Genomic DNA, 21,737 nt, shown 5'->3' with positions numbered 1-21,737 from the left:
TCACAGATAGAGGACTTTGGTGACTACTCTGGGTTTCCATTGAACTGGGACAAATTAAATCTTTTTCCTCTTTCAGATACCTGTGTGTCTTAGTGCAGTTACCCTTGTCCTCCTATATTGAAAACAACCTGTGTCCCTTACTGACCCAGCTACAAATACAGACTAAGCAGTGGATGGACTTACCCCTTCCCATCAGGTCTAGGGGTAAGACCCTTAAAATTATCCATCTACCTAAGCTGTTCTATGTACTAGCCAACACACCATGTAAGGTCCCTAAATCCATCTTTAGAGGTTTTAAGGTTAGAGGTGATAGTATTTTATGATTAGTAAGAATGACAAGGGTGGAAATGTGATAGAAGTTCTAAACCTCCAAATTTTGATAATATATGTATATATACAGTACAGACCAAAAGTTTGGACACACCTTCTCATTCAAAGAGTTTTCTTTATTTTCAGGACTATGGAAATTGTAGATTCACACTGAAGTCATCAAAACTATGAATTAACACATGTGGAATTATACAGAACAAAAAAGTGTGAAACAACTGAAAATATATGTCATATTCTAGGTTCTTCAAAGTAGCCACCTTTTGCTTTGATTACTGCTTGGCACACTTGGCATTCTCTTGATGAGCTTCAAGAGGTAGTCACCTGGCGCAGCACCCCATCACTCTCCTTCTTGGTCAAATAGCCCTTACACAGCCTGGAGGTGTGTTTGGGGTCATTGTCCTGTTGAAAAATAAATGATGGGCCAACTAAACGCAAACCGGATGGAATAGCATGCCGCTGGAAGATGCTGTGGTAGCCATGCTGGTTTAGTATGCCTTCAATTTTGAATAAATCCCCAACAGTGTCACCAGCAAAGCACCCCCACACCATCACACCTCCATGCTTCACGGTGGGAACCAGGCATATGTAGAGTCCATCCGTTCACCTTTTCTGCGTCGCACAAAGACACAGGGGTTGGAACCAAAGATCTCAAGTTTGGACTCATCAGACCAAAGCACAGATTTCCACTGGTCTAATGTCCATTCCTTGTGTTCTTTATCCCAAACAAGTCTCTTCTGCTTTTTGCCTTTCTTTAGCAGTGGTTTCCTAGCAGATATTCTAACATGAAGGCCTGATTCACACAGTCTCCTCTTATCAGTTCTAGAGATGTGTCTGCTGCAAAAGGTGGCTACTTTGAAGAACCTAGAACAGAGCTCAAAATATCAAGTCCTGAGCTACTAGCCAGGCCTCAAGAGTTACTCGCCACCAGTTGCCTCACCTAATTCATACACTGCCCTGCGCCTAATTGCACCCGTAAACACGCCCTCGTAGATTATCTCATGGAATGACAATGTTTTATGCAGAATCAAGTTACAAAATTAAATATTACCAACAGCAACTTTAACAAAATGGGACAGGGCACTGGGAGCAGACCAGAGGGACAGGGCACTGGGGGCAGACCAGAGGGACAGGGCACTAGAACTGTGTCTCTTCCCCATTCTCTTGCTGTCTCCTCTGCAACTCCCATCCTCCTCCCTCTCCCATTCATTTCATCATCAGGAGCCTGTGTGTGCGGCTCCACGCTTGCATGTCCCCACTTCCCCCTTTTATTCAGGCTGGCAGAGAGGAGAGGAGCTGCAGCACAGCGGGAGGGAGTACAATCCAGCGCTGAGATCCACACAACTGCACAGCCATTGACACCATAGCACAGCGCACACTGACAGCGCACAGCACACATTGAGACCAGTCTGTTCACAGTGCTCAGGCTAAAACTGTTGGACACTTACATAGAGCACAAGGAGAAGAAAACTGCAAAAACTAGAAGGCTGCCGCTCTCATGTCAGGGCAACTTTCAGTGAGCGCTGCACCAGAGTGGTAATTTTTGCAATCCTCCACCTCACTCATTACTTTCTGCTCTCCAGCTACATTGGTCGGGGCCCCGGGGGAGGGGGGCAGGCTCAGAGAGGTCATACTGTTGGGTCCCATTGCTTAATGAGAATTGTAAGGAGAGCACCTGTGTACTGCTCTGCCTGTGCGCGGCTCACCAGACTACTTTTCCCGAGCATGCACCTTTCCTCTTCGGCCGCCAATCGCATCGGGACTCTAAGTGTAGGCACAGATTGGAGGGAGATTGGTCATGTAGCCCTGTCATCACTCGCCCCCAGCTTAAATCCACTCGCCAAATGCTAGTAGGCGAGTGGAAATTTTGAGGGCTGACCTAGAATATGAAATATATTTTCAGTTGTTTCACACTATTTTGTTATGTATAATTCCACATGTGTTCATTCATAGTTTTGATGCCTTCAGTGTGAATCTACAATTTTCATAGTCATGAAAATAAAGAAAACTCTTTGAATGAGAAGGTGTGTGCAAACTTTTGGTCTGTACTGTAGCTCTCAACATTTTTTTTTTATTATTATTTTTGTTTTAGTATTGTCTTTGTGCATGACACTAATCACCAATTTAAGCATGAAATCGCCGCTCACTGGAAAGGGGCCTTACACCTCAGCCTGGATCGGTACCTCCAAGCACGAATGGCCAAACTTCTACATTCTCTCCTGTTCATCCTATACTCATGTATTGTATAGATTTGTTACAACTTTGCTTCCTTTTACCGTAAAAATACATTTGTGACCTTGATTCATTTTAATGCAAGAATGTGCATCAAACCTAAACGCGTCCTAATAAAACTGTAGAACAGCTTAGGAAACATGCCCAGCAGGTTTGTTCACTCACTCACTGCTGCTGCGATAACGAGGGCACCAATCAGGAGCCACCAATTCATTCTTTCACAAGAGCCCATTTCACAAGTAAAATAAAGAAGAACAAACAATGGTTAAACATACATTTATTTATTCAACTGAAAAAAATGCAGACATATTTTTATTTATATGTGACCTGTTCTTGTAGTACTGGACAGTCACGGTTTAAAATCATTCCAGGAAACATTGACCTTTGTAAGACGTTTACAACGTTGATGATATCCACACATCACAGTTCTGTGGAGATTGAGAACAGTTACTGGAGTGGAGCACTGGTTGTCTGTACAGAATGAGGATAAAAAAAAAAAACTAGTGGGGTCACCAGCTTTTTTTTTTTTCTTTTGTTCATTTAAATAATAAAAAAAAAAAAAAATGTATTCATGTTTACTGTGAGTGTTCAGAGATAAGAGTATAAATAGTTTGTAAATGTAGAATAGTTGAATAGTTGATCCGAGGAAAAGGGTAAACACTCATTTATAGCAGCATAGTTGTTGGTTTTTCCAAAAACTTTTTGAACTCGGCCAACCACTGAGCACCAACTGCCCCATCTACGACGCGGTGATCGCAGCTCAGGGTGACAGACATCATGTTGGCAACATCAAAACTGCAAGAAAACAAGAAACAATTGATGAGGAGCAGGTCTCATACACACAAGAGAGATAATAAAGACATATTGAGCCCCTTTCAGATGGAGCAAATCTGTCCAAGTGGAATCCCCCTGTTCAGCGGGGGAACTCGCCGCTGACGCTTACTGAGCAGGTGGATGACAGGTCCGTGTCTGCTCTGCATAGTGGACACAGCCCGCTCTCCTCTATGAGACGATTGGATGGAAACGAACTGCATGTCTGTTTCCATCCGAGTGTCTTTCGGTCTGATATCGCCTTACGTCTATTTTTAGAGGATTAGAGATAGGATGCCAGGCGTGTGTAAGTGACACATGTCCACTGACATCTGCCACTCCATATAGAACAATGGGTGGTCTGATCGATCCGCAGGTGTGAAAGGGGCCTAATGCATATGTTTGAATGTTTTTTTTTTTCTGCACTTATATGTGAAAATAAACATGGCCAGCAACTTCTGGGTAGATTTCAAATGTGACATTTTGTTTTCTTGATTTTTACAAAAGCTGTCAACATGTGTGCTGAACAGGTCTTGGACCTTTAAAAAATATTAGAGGGAAAAAAATGAACTTGAATCCACCCCCCTGACAGTCGCCTAAAAAACTTGTCAGTTTGCTGCAATAGAAGAGCCATTATACTCACCTGTTTCTTCCACCATTGTTTCCATCAGACGCTTCAGCTTTTTGACACTTGCAGGAGTGTCAGATCTTTGCATCTTCCACTATGCACTGTGGTTCCATGATTCCACCCTTACGGCATTATAGAAGATGACAGCAGTGGTAGGAAGTAGGGTTCAGAGGATAGAACCAGGGTGTGTAGTGGGGGTACACAGACCTCCCACACTTTCCAACATTGTATGCCAAAGGGTATTTGTGGTACCTCAAGGGTATTTGAACTATGGAAGGAGACTCAAGCTGCCGGATAGGTGAGAAGAACAGCTCTTCTGTTGCAGGGAACTGACATTCAATGTTTTTTTCCCTTTAAAAGTTTAATACTTTACTGCGCATAACAGCGAAGCATTCAGCAATGCAGCGGTGTAATACAAAGGACTAAAGCTGTACAGGACAGGTACAGGCAAACAGAGCCATACAGAGTTATTCTACAAACAGTAGCCTTTTATGTAAGTCCACCCTAATGGAGGGCATTTCAAATTTTGTTTAAACTGGAGCTCCAATCTAAAGACGAAGCTCCGCTTGTCTGCCCCGCCCCCCCCCCTCATTTTGCTGCCATATTTGGCACCTTTTTTAGGGGGGGAAGGTACCTGGATTTGACAGTGGGTGTGGCGAACTGAGACGGAAGTTCTGCCCCCCTCCCCAGCCTTCTGAGACACATCACATATCCCAGAAGACTGCAGCCCATTGCCAAAGCGCAGTAGGAAACTGGCTGTGAAGCCGCAAGGCTTCACTGCTGGTTTCCCTTAGTCAAGATGGCCGCGCCAGCATCAGCACCCACAAGCCGATAGCCAATTGAAGAATCAACTCAGACGAGGCTGCCCAATATAAAAGTCAGCAGCTACAGTTATTTGACTTTAAGCTCCTCTTAAAGTAACTGACGTGGTCGCTTTTAGTAGAAATGTTGACCATAGCAACCAACCAAAATTTCTATTTAATTTTTCTTAAAATGAATGATAAAGCTAAATAAATGGTTACTACATTTTTTTTTTTAACAACGAGAAACTTACAAGGATGGCAATGGACAGAGAGTAAGGCTAATAGAAGCACATCGCCCAGCCATCAAAATAAAAATGCTTGTACACAGAGGTGTAGCTTGAAGCTTGTAGGCCCCCGATGCAAAAGTTGACCTGGGGCCCTCCACTACCACCCAGTTCCCACTGTGTGCCAAGATAACAAAGTGGCTAAAGAGTGGTTTCAGATCTTTATTTACATATTGATAGGATAATTCAAAAGATTTTTGGAGAAAATGTCCATGTTTTGACTGGCCTCTCCAATTCTTTTAAAGCGGAGCTCCACCCAAAAGGGGGAGTTCCACTTTAAGGCCTCGGTCTCCGCTCCGCTTAAAGAATTTACGCAGATTTTGATAAGTACCCACTTCCGCTCTGCCCGCCGAATCGATCGGAGTGAAAGTTCTCCTCCCTCCCCCCCTGCAGTCTTCTGGAACCTGTGACAGGTCCTAGAATACTGCATCCACCATTCACGATGCGCAGTGGGCACCCGGCTGTGAAGCTGCAAGCTGTCCATAGTGAAGATGCAGGTGCAGAGGAAAGACAACAGCGGGTGAAACTGACTGGGGTAAGCACACCACTGGATCGTGGGACAGGTAAGTGGCTGCTTTTTAAAAAAAGTCAGCAGCTAAAGAGTTTTTGTAGCTGCCAATTTATTTTTTTCACAGGAGACTGGAACTCCTCTTTAAATACCTGTACACAGAGTTTGTAGAGGCCGTCCATCTTAGGATAGACCTTAACCAGCACACACCCTCAGTACAGACCCCCCCCCCCCCCTCCACTAAGTATAGACCCACCCCACCAGGAATCTCCTTGCTCAGTACAGAACCCTGATCCCTTGCCAGCCTATGCCCTCAGTATAGACACCCCAGTGCAGACCCCCTTCACTCATGATAAACCCCCTCTCAGTATTGACCCCCTTTTCAATATAGACTTTCCTCAGTTCAGGCGGCCCCCCCCCCCCCACCTTTGTACAGACTCAACTTTCTTCCAGCCCCACTTCCCCATCCTAGAACTGTACAGATCTCCAGAGTGAGTCTCCCTCCGCTCTGAGGGCCCTGTGAGACAGCATGAAGCACTGCTGCAGTGCACATATAATAGGGACTTTCAGCGCCTTGCAACACACACATTGAGGCCGGGTTCACACCTATGCGAATTGAATGCGCGTTTCCCTGCTTTCAATTTGCATAGCAGGAGAATGTGACTGGCTCTCTATGGAGCCGGTTCACATATCTCCGCAACGGGTCCTGTGCGGTGTGCCGGAAAAACGTGTGCCTTTTTTGGTGCGTTTCAGGTTTGATTTCAGCCCAAATTTGGGGTGAAATCGGACCTGAACTGGCAAACCAGCACCCACGGACCCCTGCTGTGCTCCGCATGCGGCGACAGTATGAACCAGGCCTAAAAACATTGTCCGACACCTCCCATCGCCCTGTGCAGATCGTGCCCCTAGAAACCACATTGGGCCGTTTAAATTAGTGGCCGTGGGCGCTGAATGGAGAGGCCAAGCCAATAAGAGCAGAGGGGTGTGGAAGGCATAGTGGAAGACAAGCACTGGAACAAACATTCCACCACTCAGCTGCGGGACACAAGCGGGATCCGAGTCAGACTTTGGGATTTTGTCGATTTTGATGCTATGCCCATATGCTTGTACACACAGGCTGACAATTCAAACTGGTGGCATACTAAAAATAATAAAGAAGCAATAGATTCTAATCTTACCCTTTATCGTTATCTGCTGGAATTAGTCGGTTCTCCGTTCCTCCCACAGCAAGAATACAGGCCTGAGGCGGGTTAATTATGGCAGAGAAATTTTTTATTCCATACATTCCCAGGTTAGACACCGTAAACGTTCCACCCTGAAATATTACAAATGGTAAATATGAAAACTAAAAATTTTTAAATTTAATTAGTAAACAATTAGGAGACTCCCAAAACATACTGGCCCAGATTCAAGAAGTACTTGCGCCCGCGCAACCATAGTTGCGCGGCGCAAGTGCTTACTTGCTCCGGTGTAACGAGTGCTCCTGATTCAGGAACCTCGTTACACCGAATGCAGCCTAGGATGTGACAAACATAAGCCTCCTTATGCCTTCACATCCCAGGCTGCATTCTTGCGTTGGCCGCTAGGGGGCGCGGCCTTTGTGATCGGCGTGTAGTATGCAAATTGCATACTACCACCGATTCACAAAAGTTGCGCGGGCCCTGCGTACGCAAGGTACGGAGTTTCCGTACGGCGCCTTTAGCATAAGGTTGCTCCTGCTAATAGCAGGCGCAGCCAATGCTAAAGTATAGCTGCGCCTCCCGCTCGCGACGTTCAAATTTCACGTCGTTTACGTAAGTGAACCGTGAATGGCGCTGGACGCCATTCACGTTCACTTACAAGCAAATGACGTCCTTGCGACGTCATTTGCCGCAATGCACGTCGGGAAAGTTTCCCGACGGAGCATGCGCTGTTCGCTCGGCGCGGGAGCGCGCCTAATTTAAATGATTCCCGCCCCCGGCGGGATCATTTATATTAGGCAGCCTTGCGCCCGGCTGCTTAGCATATTGCCCGCGCAATTTACGGAGCAACTGCTCCGTGAATCGCGGGCAAAGCGCAATATTTGCGTGGGCGCAGAGAAAAAAATTTGCTCTTTGCCCACGCAAATATTGCGCGATTCTACCTGAATCTGGGCCACTATGTGTACTGTAACCATTTATTTTAAAATAACCACCTTACCTAAAATAGTCACTTTATATCAATTAGCTTCAAATAATAAGTAAAAAAAAAAAATCACAACGCTTACTACAATAAGCTTTTGCCCCACATTTAAAGAGGAAGTAAACCCTCTTGTTAAAAAATAAATTAAAAATAAATATACACCCTGCAAGGCAAAAGGTATAATGAGCTAGCATGCATAGCATACTAGCCGATTATGAATTACTTACCTGAGATTGAAGCTCCAGCAGCCATCCTCGTTCGCCTCCTCTGACACCTCTCCCAGAGTGACTTCCGAGTATCGCGCCTCCAGCGCTGTGACTGGCCAGAGCCATGCGCGCGGGTGTCGCCACTAACGGCATGATCGCCGTTAGAAATGGCACGCTCAGTGCGCCTGCGCCCGATGTGTACGGCGCATGCGTCGTTGACATTGGTGCTGTTATTTCTGCAAATATCTCCTAAACCTTTTAGGTTTAGGAGATATTTCTTGCACCTACAGGCAAGCCTTAATCTAGGCTTACCTGTAGGTTAAAGTGGTTGTAATGGGTTTGCAACCACTTTAAAGGTTTTAAAGACACAAATAACCTGACCTGCTTATTTTTTGACTTAGCAACAGTCTGCAATTCACTGTACAGCAGAGTTCATACTGGCAGAGGCAGTGCTTATGTGCCAGCAGTAGACATGCTGATAAAAGGGAATATCAGAGTGATAGAGATAATAAGCTCATCAGTCTTCTGCTTCACCTTTCACTGCCTAGTCACAAGCTGGGGGGGGCAAAACCTCTAATTGTTACTTAACTGCAGGAGGGAAATTTCAAGTATCCAGCCCTGCTAGAAAGGGTTTTGCTATGCCCAGGGCTGAGTAAATCTTGGGATTGGGTGGACAGAAATGCAAATCCTCTGGCAGTTAAAACAGCACATGTACATGTATTTAATTTGAGCACTTGGTCGTTTGCCTATAAAATCTCTAACATTTCCTAAGTACCAATTATACTCCCTGTATACACGTCCCCCCCATATCTGTCATTGACTGTTTTTTGACAGTAGTATTCTACATTATAAAGCATTGCTGCCATTTAGAGCAGCTTTGTAATTTGTATTTACAGATTTTTCCAAACCAAACTCCAGTTTCCTGGCGTTTCATCTGGAAGACAAATTTACAAATACAAAATGTATATTGAAAAAAAAAAAATAAGAAAATGAACTTGGTTACATGAAGCTAATTAGCAGGGAACATACCTGGAATTCATGCGGCTTTAGCTTGCCTTCTCTTGCACGAACGGCCAAAGACCCCACATCTTTGCTGATGGTTGCCAGACCCTTTATATGAGCATTAAAGACTATAGGTGTCATCAGTCCAGCAGGGGTGCTCACTGCCACATTTACATCTACCACATGATTCCTGTTAGGATACAAACATTATAGCTTTAATTACGCAAAAACCTGACTACAAATACTCTTCTTGATTTACGGCATGTAAGCTAGGGAGTTGCATATGCCAGGGCTGCCCAATTGCCCATGTACAACTCAGTCTACTGCCTGTATTCTCTGCTCAGCTCTAGGTGTGTACGCACAGCAAGTTCAGAGGGCAAACAGTTCTGGTAGGAATGGGAGCAGTTACATCTCACCAAATAAGTTTTTTTATTAAAAGCAAGATAAAAATGTTCCTCACCTCGGGAATTAAATATACATAACATGAGCATACACTCCAATAGGCAATAATCTGTACAACTGGTTATTAGAAGTACCGTATTTAATCGGCGTATAAACGCACACTTTTTTCCCCTTAAAATCAGGGGAAAAGCGCTTTCTGGGCGCCGCCGCCGACCTATACCGAGTGCAGTACACTCGGGTACACTCGGCTGGGTTCGGCCACGATCGACTCCGCAAGAGGAGCCGAGCGTGGCCGAGCCCAGCCGAGTGTGCTGCACTCGGGATATGTCGGCGATGGCGTTCAAAAACAGCGCGGGAGAAGCGGGAAGGACACCACGAATGCAGACGGCCGCCGGACCGGACAAGGCCGCCGATGGATGCCGGGCAACTGTAAAGTAACTGTATCTGTAAATTGTCAGTATTTCTTTTTTTTCCCTAGGATTCTCCTCTAGGTTTGGGGTGCGCGCTATACGCCGGTGCGCGCTATAGGGCGATAAATACAGTATTTGTCAAGACTGCTTTTGAAACGGAACGGATTATGCTTGCAATCCAAGATTCCGCTGTACTACTAAATGTGCTGAATAAAACATACAATAAAAGCTGCTATATATACTTACTGTCGAATAATTGTGTCCATCCAGGAGGAGTTTGCTTCGGGTACTTTCAGACAAGATAGGGCAGAAGCCTTAATGATGAAATCGTTTACAGACAGCTTGATGTTTTCAGACTTTGTAACCTAGAAAGTGAAGACATACATAATTATTAAACAATCTAACGTAAAGCATTTGTAGGGGCTCAATTAACTAATACCATTTCTGGACTTTTTTAAAAAGCCTCTTGCTGTACATGTGATTGTTTAGGCCTGGTGCACACCCCATCCTATGTGTATTTCAATAAGAACACCAGCAAACACTTACCAAATTAAAGCTATTTCAGATAAAAAGCAGATCTGTTCGGGTAGGTAGGTATTGAAAAGGTTTTTTATCCTTGCTTCATTAATTAGCTGTTGACCCGATGCAGCCAGTAAAGCCCCTGATAAACAATTTTAACTTCTAAAGAAGCTGAGCAAATGTTTCTATTTAGACAGGTTCCTTTAACACCAATTGTGTAATCTATTTAAATCCTGCAGATTATTATTATTTAAAATTATTGCAGAGTCCAGACGATAACTGACAATAAATAGCCACATTTGTGACACCAGGAGTTAATGGGCAATGCCGAACTTCCGGTGCCTCTCCTGCCTAATATAAAGAATGTGGCAAGTGACATCACAGAGTTATCTATGTTCCCAGTCAATGCTTGTTACAGGGAAACACATCGGTTGGAGAGACTTTTTGTGACATCACCACGCATCAGCTGTTTGAAAGCTTGCGCCGTTTGTGCAAAATTTTTAATAAAAGGAACCATTTTTTACTGCACTATGAAGTTTCCTCTTTTCTAAACCCCTTACATATACTGGAGAAATACAAGATAAAACAATTGAAAGCTTTGAAATCATCCTGTCTGTGGCGGAGGAGAGTGGCTAATGGTCGAAGCGGAACGAGTGGAATAATACAGGTGAACACTGTATATCAGACGTGTTTGACCCTCAGAATCTGGGGTCCATCTTGTCTGGTAACATCCATTTGCTGAGATTGCAGATATCAAGGCGCTGCATCAGAAGTTTATATGAACACTTTATTCGTCGATTTACGGCTTTGTTTTTGGGACTTTCATTTAAACACAGAATAAATCACGTTTGATTGTTTATTCGAGTGCTGGATTCATATATCAATAATACTGTAGGTTGTTCAGGTTTTCAGAATTCCATTATAATTATATACATATATACATACACACATACATACACACACTCACATATACACACACACACACACACACACACACACATATACACACGTGACTTTAGGTCTAGCTAGTCGAGAAGAGGCCAAAGGACATGCACGTGGTAGCAAATGAAGAAGAGGGGGGGGGGCAAAGGGTCAGTTGGAATTCATTCCATGGAGTCACCAGTGTCCGCATCAAACACTTGTGGATCTCTTGTTCTGGACACAAATCTGTCCTATTTCTTGTTGAATCTGGACGCCACAAGGCCTATGTTTGGAATTCCCCACCTACAGGTGTCAACCTCTGCCAACTTAGAAAGTCCATCTGCCAATTTTCGATTCCTGGAATGTGCATGCTGGATATGGCTGAAAAGTTGATCTTTTCCCAAGCCAAGATGACATCTGTCTCTTCTTGAGCCGCATGACCGCTACCACCTTGGTAGATCATTAGTTAAGGGAACTGAGGTCCAGGATTGGGTCCGTTATCCCCGTTTTGGCTTGGGAACTGTAGACAGACTAAAAAAGTACCCTTAAAATCTGGGACCGCGCTCATAATCCCCACTGCCAAAAGCTGGAATATAGCCTTGTGCAGATCCAATCTGTGCTAATTAGACAAAGGCTCATTGGAGGAATTTTTTAAAGAAAAAATTGGAAGGTGGGTTCAAAACTCCAGTTTGTAACCAGAGGAGATCTCTAGTACCCAGGTGTCCAAGATCTTCCAACACTATATCTTTGAAAAGCTTAAAAAGGTGTAGAGCTGGGTTTCTTACATTGTATGTTAATGAGGACATATCCGGATAAACAGGTTTTAGGTGCACAACTACTTTGTGTTTGTAAAAGATTAGGAATGGCTCCTTATAAAGCCAGGTACAGTTTTTTTGTGCAACCCAGCAGGTTGCACGAAAAAAAAAAATTGACATAACCAGTCAGAGCCGCTGTACTAACCATTTGAGGTTCGTCCAGCCTTCTCCCCTGCTGAGCTGTTGTGTTCTGACAGGGGTGCGCCCCCCCGCCAGAACACTCCGATCAGTACTCCCTGCCATTGGCCGAGAGTGCTGATCTGGAGTCGGTTGGCTGCTGGTTTTCCCTAGCATGCACGTCTGACAGACACACGGGCCAAACGTCGGCCTCTTTTCTTTTCAGCTACCCGTTGTCCCCCAACATTCAGCTCATGTTTATGGGGCTTAAGATAGCCATTAGTTCAGAGACACATCTCACAGGCCACTGAGAAGCCCACTTTGCTGGAGGGATCATCTAAAGATAGCTACCTCATGGGCTGAAAGGATGCTTTCTGCAGGGCAGAGAGAGAACTAAATTAAGATACTAAGTAAGCATGGGGTGCAGTTAAGTGTAGTACACGTGCTGAATATCAGAGTATGCTGGAAAAACAGCAGCCAATCATCCCTGTCAGAATACAATAGCTCAGCAAGGGAGATTGCTGTACTAACATCGGATTGTTCCTACAGTGGCTCCGACCAGGGCTGTCAGTTTTTTTCCCCATTCAAAACTAGTGGTCTGTACCAGGCTTAAGTGGGGGCTAATCTGAGAAATACCTTGAATAAAAATAGGAAGGGAAAATTAAATCAGATTTTTTTTGGAGAAAAATTGACAAGGCCGATACATGCCCCTTAGGAGTACTTTACACCAAATTGTGGTCAAGTCCCCTTCGTAGCAAGGCCAGAATGTGAGGTGCAGAGAAATCTCAGAGACTGAAGTGCCTGCGCTCACACCAGGCAAAGAAGCATTTCCAGTTACAATAACACAAGTTATTACCGGATAACTCCTTTTCCAGGAATCCTTTCCTTCGGGACGGTCACATGAGCTTATAGTCCTGGAGGATGACCTGGGAAAGTACATTTTCCTGGAAGTGTCGATTCTGGCTCTTAGCAATATTCTAATGAGAGAGTCAGATACTCCTGTCCCTCAAAATCTAGAGCTGCACGATTAAGTGTTAAAAAAAATAAAAATAATAAAATCACGATCTCGATTCAACCCCCCCTCACAATCTCTATGCAGAATTTCCCGGGTGTATTCACGTAACAAGTGCAGAGTTCTCTGCTCACTCCGTTGTCAAAAAAAAAAAAAAACCCACAGGCAACCTGTCAGTGCTGGGAGCAAACTATAAACATTGTAGCAATTAGTCATTTTAAAAGGGATGAACTTTGGGCTGTAAATTAGGTCAGTTTAACCACTTAAAGACTAATAGCCAGATTCAGGTAGAGCGGCGTATGTTTAAGCGTGCGTAGCGCAGCTCATATGCGCTACGCCAACGTAAAATAGAGAGGCAAGACCAGTATTCAAAAAGCACTTGCTCCCTAAGTTACGTCGGCGTAGTGTAAATGGGCCGGCATAAGCCCGCCTAATTCAAATTAGGAAGGTAGTGGACGTGTTGTATTAAAATTAGCCGTGACCCCATGTAAATGACTTGCCGAACGAACAGCGCATTCACGCGCATGCTCAGAATTACGTAGAATTTACGCCCTAAGATACGATGGCTCAATGGCAACGACGTGAACGTAACCTACGCCCAGCCCCATTCACGTACGACTTACGCAAACGACGTAAAATCCGACGGCAGTTCCGACGTCCATACCCTACACGACTTAGACCAACTATTTGGTGGTTTATCTTTACGCCAGACGTACGCCTTACGTAAACGGCGTAGCTTACTGCGACGGGCGCAAGTACATTCGTGAATCGGCGTATCTAGCTCATTTACATATTCGACTCGTAAATCAATGGAAGCGCCCCTTGCGGCCAGCGTAAATATGCACCCAAGATACGACGGCGTAGGAGACCTACGTCGGTCGTATCTTGCCACAATTCAGGCGTATACAATTTAGAGAATCAGCGCATAGATACGACGGCGCACATTTGGATTTACGACGGCGTATCAGTAGATACGTTGACGTAAGTCTTTGTGAATCTGGCCCTAAACCTTTTTCTGACACTTGTTTACAAGTTAAAAATCTGTATTTTTTGCTAGAAATATACACTTCAATGAATAAAAAAATGAAACTGTAACGTTAGCCCAATTTTTGGTATATTGTGAAAGATGATGTTACGCCGTAAGATTTTGAGAGAATCGTGATCTTTATTCTAAGAAATTGCGATTCTCATTTTAGCCAGAATTGTGCATCTCTATCAAGACCAAGGCTTTAACACTCTGGTAAAGCCAGTGACTGAGAAGTAGAATGGAACAGGGGACCTCTGAGACAGAAAGTCTAGCCTGTTTGGAATGTTTGGAATAGGCCAGCGTCGTCTCCTACAAGTTTTCTTTTTGTTCTCGGGGTTTTTTTGTACAAGTTTGAATATGCATGTGTACCAGGTTCTCCTGGACCAGTTTGGTGCAATGGGAATTACTTTTCTTTTTTTTTTTACTTGCTCCATTTTGTTAAAGAGTCGATGCACAATTCGCACTAGAAGAAAGGCATATAGGAACTCAAATAGAATCCATGGAATTATCAGAACATCTGATCTGAGTGCTGGCGGATCCATAGTAATGGCTACAAAACAGGGGTAACCTGTTGTTGAACCTGCATGATGTCCACATAAAGGAGTTCCTCATTTCTGGCATGAGAGACTGAACATGTTGGGTTAAAGGGCTGAGGTAATACGCAATCCAATTGTCTACTCCTCTTATTAAAGCGGAGGTTCCGCCAATTTTAATTTTTTTTTTTAAAAGCCAGCAGCTTGTGGCTTCACTGCCCGGTTCCCTACTGCGCATGCGCGAGTATCGCGGCACGCTGTCACTGGTCCCCGCTCTCTGCTGGGACGTAGTGGGGCTGGACTCCTGCGGGAGTCAGAACCAGGAAGTGGTGTAAATACCTGTCTTAGACAAGTATCTGCACCCCCCTCCCCCTGAAAGGTGCCAAATGCGACACCGGAGGGGGGATGGGTTCCAAAAAGCGGAAGTTCACTTTTTGTGTGAACCTCCGCTTTAAGTTAAGGAGAGATGTGACAGGGTGAGAAAGGAACATCATAAAATAATCAACATACATGCTGAGTCTATAGTCATAAGAGTCTATCCCTTATCCCAAGATATTAGAGTCCATCTTGATTGTTGTGGCTAAGGACTCCATTGTGAGTGCAAAGAACAGATGGGACAGGGAACATCCCAGCCAAGTGCCTCTATTCAATGCAAGAAAATCTGAGCCTGCAACCTGGGAGTTTTATTCTGGTTTTAGGCAAGTGGTATAGAGCTTGAAAACTGTGTAGAAAATGTATTTATGAAGCCGTGACCTTGAAGCAAAGCAGTCATATATATCCAAGTAACACTATAACACTATCAAAGGCTTTATGAATGTCTAAACTTAAAGCGGAGGTTCACCCAAATAACATTTTTCTCAGAACAACTTCTTTAGACTTCTAACATGTACAGTCCACAAATTTTATTTTTATTTTTTTACGCTGTACATCCCTTATAATCTATCTTTTCATTCCGGCTTCTTCGCCCCGCGGGAGTAGGCGTTTCCAAGCTGAGGAGGCATGCCATCTGGGAGCTCGCCCAGATAATGGACATCTTTTCAGCAAAAGCTCCCCCAGGCGGATAAGGCCCCGCCCCCCTTATTGCATTTCCAAAAGAAGCCGAACATGCAGATCTGCTAGTCGGTTCTATACGGTGTGCTGCAAGTAGCATCTTTGGAGCGCTTTAAGAATCGCCCTAAAAACGCCCCTGCCCATTGAAATGAATGTGCAGCCCTTCTAAAGCGCAGCAAAACTGCTCTTTTTTCGTTTCTTTTCAAGGTCACATAAAAAAAAAAGTGCACCGCTTGCTCCACAAAAACAGCTGCCGTTTTATCAGCCGTTTTTGCAGTGCTTCAGTGTGAAAGGGGTCTTAATAATTCTCAAAATCTAATTTTCAGAGCATGGAGCATTGGGACTGTTCTGTTGCTGAGATAAGAGGGCAGGAAGTGAAATGTCGTTGTTTCTGATACAATATTTATCAAAGTATATTGAGAGTTACAACCACAAAACTCCCATACAAGGGATAGAAAGAAATATTGTTGTTTCAAAGATTAGAAAAAGGTAAATGTTAGGAATGTATTTGGGAATGTTAGAAAGTTTTTAAGGATTCTATCACAGCAAATAATGTTCTTACCTCATTTAGCTCCTTTCGCAAATGTAGAATTTCTCCCATGTTAATATCGATTGAGAGATAGTAGTGAGGTATCGTCTGTTTGGACTGCATAAGTCGCTGTGCAATCACCTAGAAACAGCAGCATTGCAGACAGGGTGTCACATTATATGTTCTGTAAAGCACTTTTATCCTCAGGTTTACAATATTTTACACCAAGAGAATGAACATAAGATCAGCAGTCATCCCAATGTAACTCAATACTTAACCCTAACCCATGAACATGGCTAAATATACAGTAGAAGTCCATACACTATATAGAAACCTGACAAGGAAATAATCATTTTTCCTGGAGTTCAGCTTTAAAAAAAAAAAAAAGGTAATTTCATATAAAAATAATTAAACTTAAAAACAGAATTTATATAAAAGTTTTAATTGGCATCTTCTAGTTATTCAATGGGGATGCTGACCACAATCCTTTCTGTGCCAATGTGATGTCTGGTCAGTGAGGATGCAATGTATATATCTTGGAGCTACTGTAGGTCACAGAGGTGATAATGTACGTATGCTGCTTCTCTGAATATTTGAAGATGCATCTAATCTATGTGTGTGCAACTACTTCCGAAAAATAGATTACATTATATTTAGGATTTTGGCTACAAGTATTGCTAGACCTGGGTACCTAGGGTACATGCCACTTGGTCCTTTCTTTTGTAACTGTTATAAGTGCCCATATTATTTATTGGGTGCCAGCAATTGTCCCAATAAACCCCACACCCACCCTGCTGTGTATCTTAGGGCTGGTTTATGAATCTTGTGAAGGAAGACTAGAAAACGATATGGAGTGCCCCAATACTGACATGGGATTCACCTCAAGAAAACAAGAAAGTAATTGGCTGCGGCTCACACAATGGAGACAGTGACTGGCTGGCTCATCTAGAAGAAGTTCTCGGCTGGCTGAGGAGATGGGGGCAAGCAGAACTCCTGGAAACAGCCAAACTTAATGAGGGAGCCTGGCTGTGAGGAACTGACAAGTCAGGGGGTTCTCTATGGTTGGCTGTAAATATTGAGGAGGTCATGAGAGGGAATGAGGGAAAAAAAGCTGGATGTGGATGTGACAGGCCCAGAACATGCATGTTAAATCCCAACCCAGTGCTGGTAGTTCTCATATCCCAACAGTTACGTAACCTAAAAATGACATTTTATGACAATATTCCTATTATTAAAAACATTATTTTGACAAATTTACTGGATCCCTTTCTAGGAACCCGATTTCTAAATGTTATCATCTGTTGGTTCTTCCCAAGGACACAAAGAACACAAAATAGTTGAAAAAGAATCATAAATTAATAAAAGTGGAATGAAATGTAGAACTTTGTCCCAACTTATTACCTTGACTGTATTATATAACTGCACAGCCATACATCTTGTAAAGGTGCTACATACCCTTACTCCAGCTTCAGATATTTAGGAATAATAATACAGCCACCCTTTTCCTTGTACCTTAAAAATAATTTGGACCCTCTTATTAGTAAACTAAAGGGCACTCTGAGGCCCCGTACACACGGTCGGACCGAACTGATGAGAATGAACTGAAGTTCAGTTTCATCGGACCAAACCGACCGTGTGTATAGGCCATCGGTCTGTTTTCCTTCGGTCCAAAATGTTAAAACATGCTTCAAAACCGAACCGATGCCCGATCGGACCAAACCGATGGTTAGTACAGAAAAGCATCTGTTCAAAACCCGCGCATGCTCAGAATCAAGTCGACGCATGCTTGGAAGCATTGAACTTCGTTTTTTTTCAGCACGTCGTGTGTTTTACGTCACCGCGTTCTGACCCGATCGGATTTTGAACTGATGGTGTGTAAACACATCAGACCATCAGGCCACTTCTGTGGTGAACCGATGAAAACGGTCCGTCGGACCATTCTCATCGGTTCGGTCCGACCGTGTGTACGGGGCCTAAAAGGTCTGTGCCAATATTCCCCTTACCCTATTATTGAAAGGGAACGCCTGGGACTGCCCCAAACATTTCCCTGGCAGAAATAGTCAAATTTATTTTCTATCTCGGTACCCAAGGATTAGGCAAGAATATAATTAAAAATATAAAATTATTAGAAAAGCATGATTAAAACAGGGAAAGGGGAAGAACAATTTTTACAAGAAAACTGTATACTGTCAATAGTTATTTACGATTCTTTAAAAATATTCAAAAGGTCAATGAACCCCAAAAATCACAGGGGGCACCGGATAGTAGATCAGGACAAGGTCCCCTACATGTTTTGTGGCGTGCACTGCTTCCTCAGATCTTTACACAACGAAACATGTAGGGGACCTTGTCAAGATCTATTATCCGGATCTATGTGATCTTTGGGGTTCATCGACCTTTTGAATCTTTCGAAAGAATCATGCACAGCTATAAATATTGGGCCAGATTCAGACAGAGATACGACGGTGTATCTCCTGATACACCGTCGTATCTCAGAGTTGCGTCGGTCGTATCTATGCGACTGATTCATAGAATCAGTTACGCATAGATATGCCTAAGATCCGACAGGTGTAACTGTGTTACACCGTGGGATCTTAACTGCATTTTTAAAATGGCCGCGGGCGGCGTTCTCGCTGATTTATGGCGAGAATTTTATAAATCGAATATGTAAATCGGCGAGATACGGCAATTCACAAACGTACGCGGGCCCGACGCAGTCACTTTACGTCGTTTACGTAAGCGTTTTCCCGGCGTATACTTACCCCTGCTTCTATGAGGCGCAGCCAATGTTAAGTATGGCCGTCGTTCCCGCGACAAAATTTTAATTTTTTACGCCATTTGCGTAAGTCGATCGCGAATACGGATGGACGCAATTTACGTTAACGTCGAAACCAATGGCGTCCTTGCGACGTCATTTGGAGCAATGCACGCTGGGAAAATTTCCGGACGGCGCATGCGATATTCGATCAGCGCGGGGACGCGCCTGATTTGAATAGCACACTCCCCCTAGCCGCGGAATTTGAATTCCTCCGCCGCCGCAAGTTTGGAGGTTAGTGTTTTGTGAAAACTTGCGGCGGCGGATCTTAAATCAGATAGATTACGCGGATCTAAAGATTTTAGAGTTTTTTTGTAAAAAATGTTCTTCCCCTTTCCCTGTGTTAATCATGCTTTTCCAACAATAAACCGTTATATTTTTAATTATATTCTTGCCTAATCCTTGGGTACCGAGTCCAATCTTTACCATTTCTGCCAGGGGCATGTTTGGGGCAGCCCCAGGCATTCCCTTTCAATATTAACCAACCATTGTGGATGACGGTACCAGCCCCTACTCATACTATTAAAATAGTTTTCCTGCCTCACTTCCTCTATATTAAGTAACTCTCCAGTGTATATTCCCAAGCGCCGATTTCAAGAGATCGATTCCATCCTTACATCATTTATTTGGGGAGGTAGAGCTACTAGAATAGCTAAAGATACTATCCAGCTGCTGGTATTGGAGGGGGTTTTGCTGTTCCCAGTCTCTAAACCTACTATATAGCCTCTCAGTTGGCTCATGCCCATTGGTGGTTTTACCCTGAAGCTAATAATGTGGCTATGGCTTTTTAAGGCAGCTATTCTTACCTCATATGAATCCCTCCAAAATGTAATTCAATCGCCAATCCACTATGGGAGGGAGAGCACCAGTATTTTCGAACCTCAAACTTACTCCCCTCTAATACACCTGTGGATAATTCCCCTAATGCTCCTCTATGGCACAATCCCTGTCTGCGAGAATCATTTTGCCAGACAGATGGAGTATTTTGGTTCAGACATGGAGTAAAATTGATCTTCCATCTATTTTTATTAGGTACATTTGGTTCCTTGGCTTATTTTCGTTGGGACTTCAATCTCCCATCCACAGCATTATTTACTTCTTTGCAACAGCGACATACGTTGTGGTTCAATTTGGCCTAAATAATGTTTCTATACAATCTTCCGCTTTGGAACGCCTTTTAAGTAACCCATCTCATTTTAAGCTCATCTTGACTTACTGACAGACTCAATCTCACTGAACTGAACCCAGATGGTGTTCGGATATTATTATTCCGTAACTCACAGAGGTGGTTTGGCTGGAAATTCTCTTCTAGAGATAAGGTTATCCAGACCAAATTTTTATAATCGGTCATACTATACCCAATGTCTCCTATTTTGCTTGAATAGGCTGTCCTTCGTGGTCTGCTCTAGATGCTCCACTGAAGATGGTGCGTTTTATCATATGGTCTGGGAATTTCCCCCTATTAGAGCGTTTTGGTCTGAAGGCACCGCTTTTATTAGCTCCCTCACTCAACTACATAATAACTAATCCCTTAAGGTGCCTATTTGGACAGAATGATGATTCTCTCCCCAAAACGCTCCAAGCTCTTTTTGGGCTTAGTTTTGTTCTATGCCAAGAAATCTATAGCAATTCACTGTAAATCCCAGGCTCCCCTTACTGTCACTTCTTGGATCAATCTCATAAATCGAGCTCTCCCACTATACAAACTGACATATTAGGCCATGGGTTGCCCCAAAAAATGTCATAAGATTTGGGACCCATGTGGGTGAACTCAGACCGTACTATACTACCCGATACATAAGGTTTTGTTAGGCACTAGGGCTCACTTAATGACTATCGATTACTGTGACTTGTTGTTTTGGTCGTAATTTGCACCTCATGTCTTCAATTGTATAATTGTGTCATGTAGTTGCCCTTTAATATTTGATGATAATGAATGGACATTCTGTTTATACTTTTTTCATAATTGTTTGCTCCATTTCCCTTTTCTTTGTTTTGTACCTATAAACTCTGTATACAATAAAGTAAAAAAAAAAAAAAAAAAAAAAGGAAGAAGTAGATTACCAGAAAGAGGCGTGTATGAATTCTTACCTTCCTAATATTGCTAATGGGAATATCTGTAAAGGTTCCAGTAGGAATAGCTGCTATGGCTGGAGAGGGCTGGGAAGGTGCTGGGGCTGGGGCAGCAGCTGCAGGAGCCTGAGCATGCAAAGAAAAAAACAAAAACAAATAAGAGAATATTTCAATAGCATACCAATATTCAAAGTCAAGTGATACATTTTTACATTAATATTCAGTATATAATGCAATAAATCCATTTCACAGAATATATGCAGTTACTATATTGGCTTTATGAGTTCTGCACTGTGGTTGTTCTGTGGTGTCCTCTGGATTGGCTTAGACCGGCCATACATGGTTCGAATCTCCGCCAGTTCAGCAGGAACCGGCCAAGATTTGAACCATTTAAGGAAAGGCTGAGAGTACCAAGTTGGTCAATCGATCAACTTTGGGTACAACCAGCCTGCAGGATTCTCTTGCGAGTATCACTAGCGGCTGCTATAGCCGCTACCGGTAATCACTGTCTTCTCCCAGCGCAGGGGACAGCCGCAAGAAAACAATGGCCCAGC

General features: G+C 43.5%; 1 protein-coding gene across 2 annotated transcripts in view; it reads right to left on the bottom strand.

Annotated features, from left to right (window-relative positions):
* Positions 1–2,819: 2,819 nt before the first annotated feature.
* The window catches only part of DLAT (dihydrolipoamide S-acetyltransferase), a 55,493-nt gene continuing 36,575 nt past the window's right edge, over positions 2,820–21,737 (bottom strand). For both annotated transcript variants that reach the window (XM_040325419.1, XM_040325418.1), the window contains exons 9-14: positions 21,202–21,309; positions 16,329–16,436; positions 10,019–10,137; positions 8,988–9,150; positions 6,771–6,907; positions 2,820–3,354 (exon numbers count right to left, since the gene is read on the bottom strand). In XM_040325419.1, coding sequence (XP_040181353.1) covers positions 3,225–3,354; positions 6,771–6,907; positions 8,988–9,150; positions 10,019–10,137; positions 16,329–16,436; positions 21,202–21,309 — 765 coding nt within the window. In that variant the 3' untranslated portion in view covers positions 2,820–3,224. The remainder of the gene's footprint in view (positions 3,355–6,770; positions 6,908–8,987; positions 9,151–10,018; positions 10,138–16,328; positions 16,437–21,201; positions 21,310–21,737) is intronic.

The sequence above is a fragment of the Rana temporaria genome, chromosome 10 (genome assembly GCF_905171775.1).
Source record: "Rana temporaria chromosome 10, aRanTem1.1, whole genome shotgun sequence".
Lineage (NCBI taxonomy): Eukaryota > Metazoa > Chordata > Amphibia > Anura > Ranidae > Rana > Rana temporaria.
Note: the sequence above shows the minus strand (reverse complement) of the source record. Positions and strands in the feature narration are given on the sequence as shown.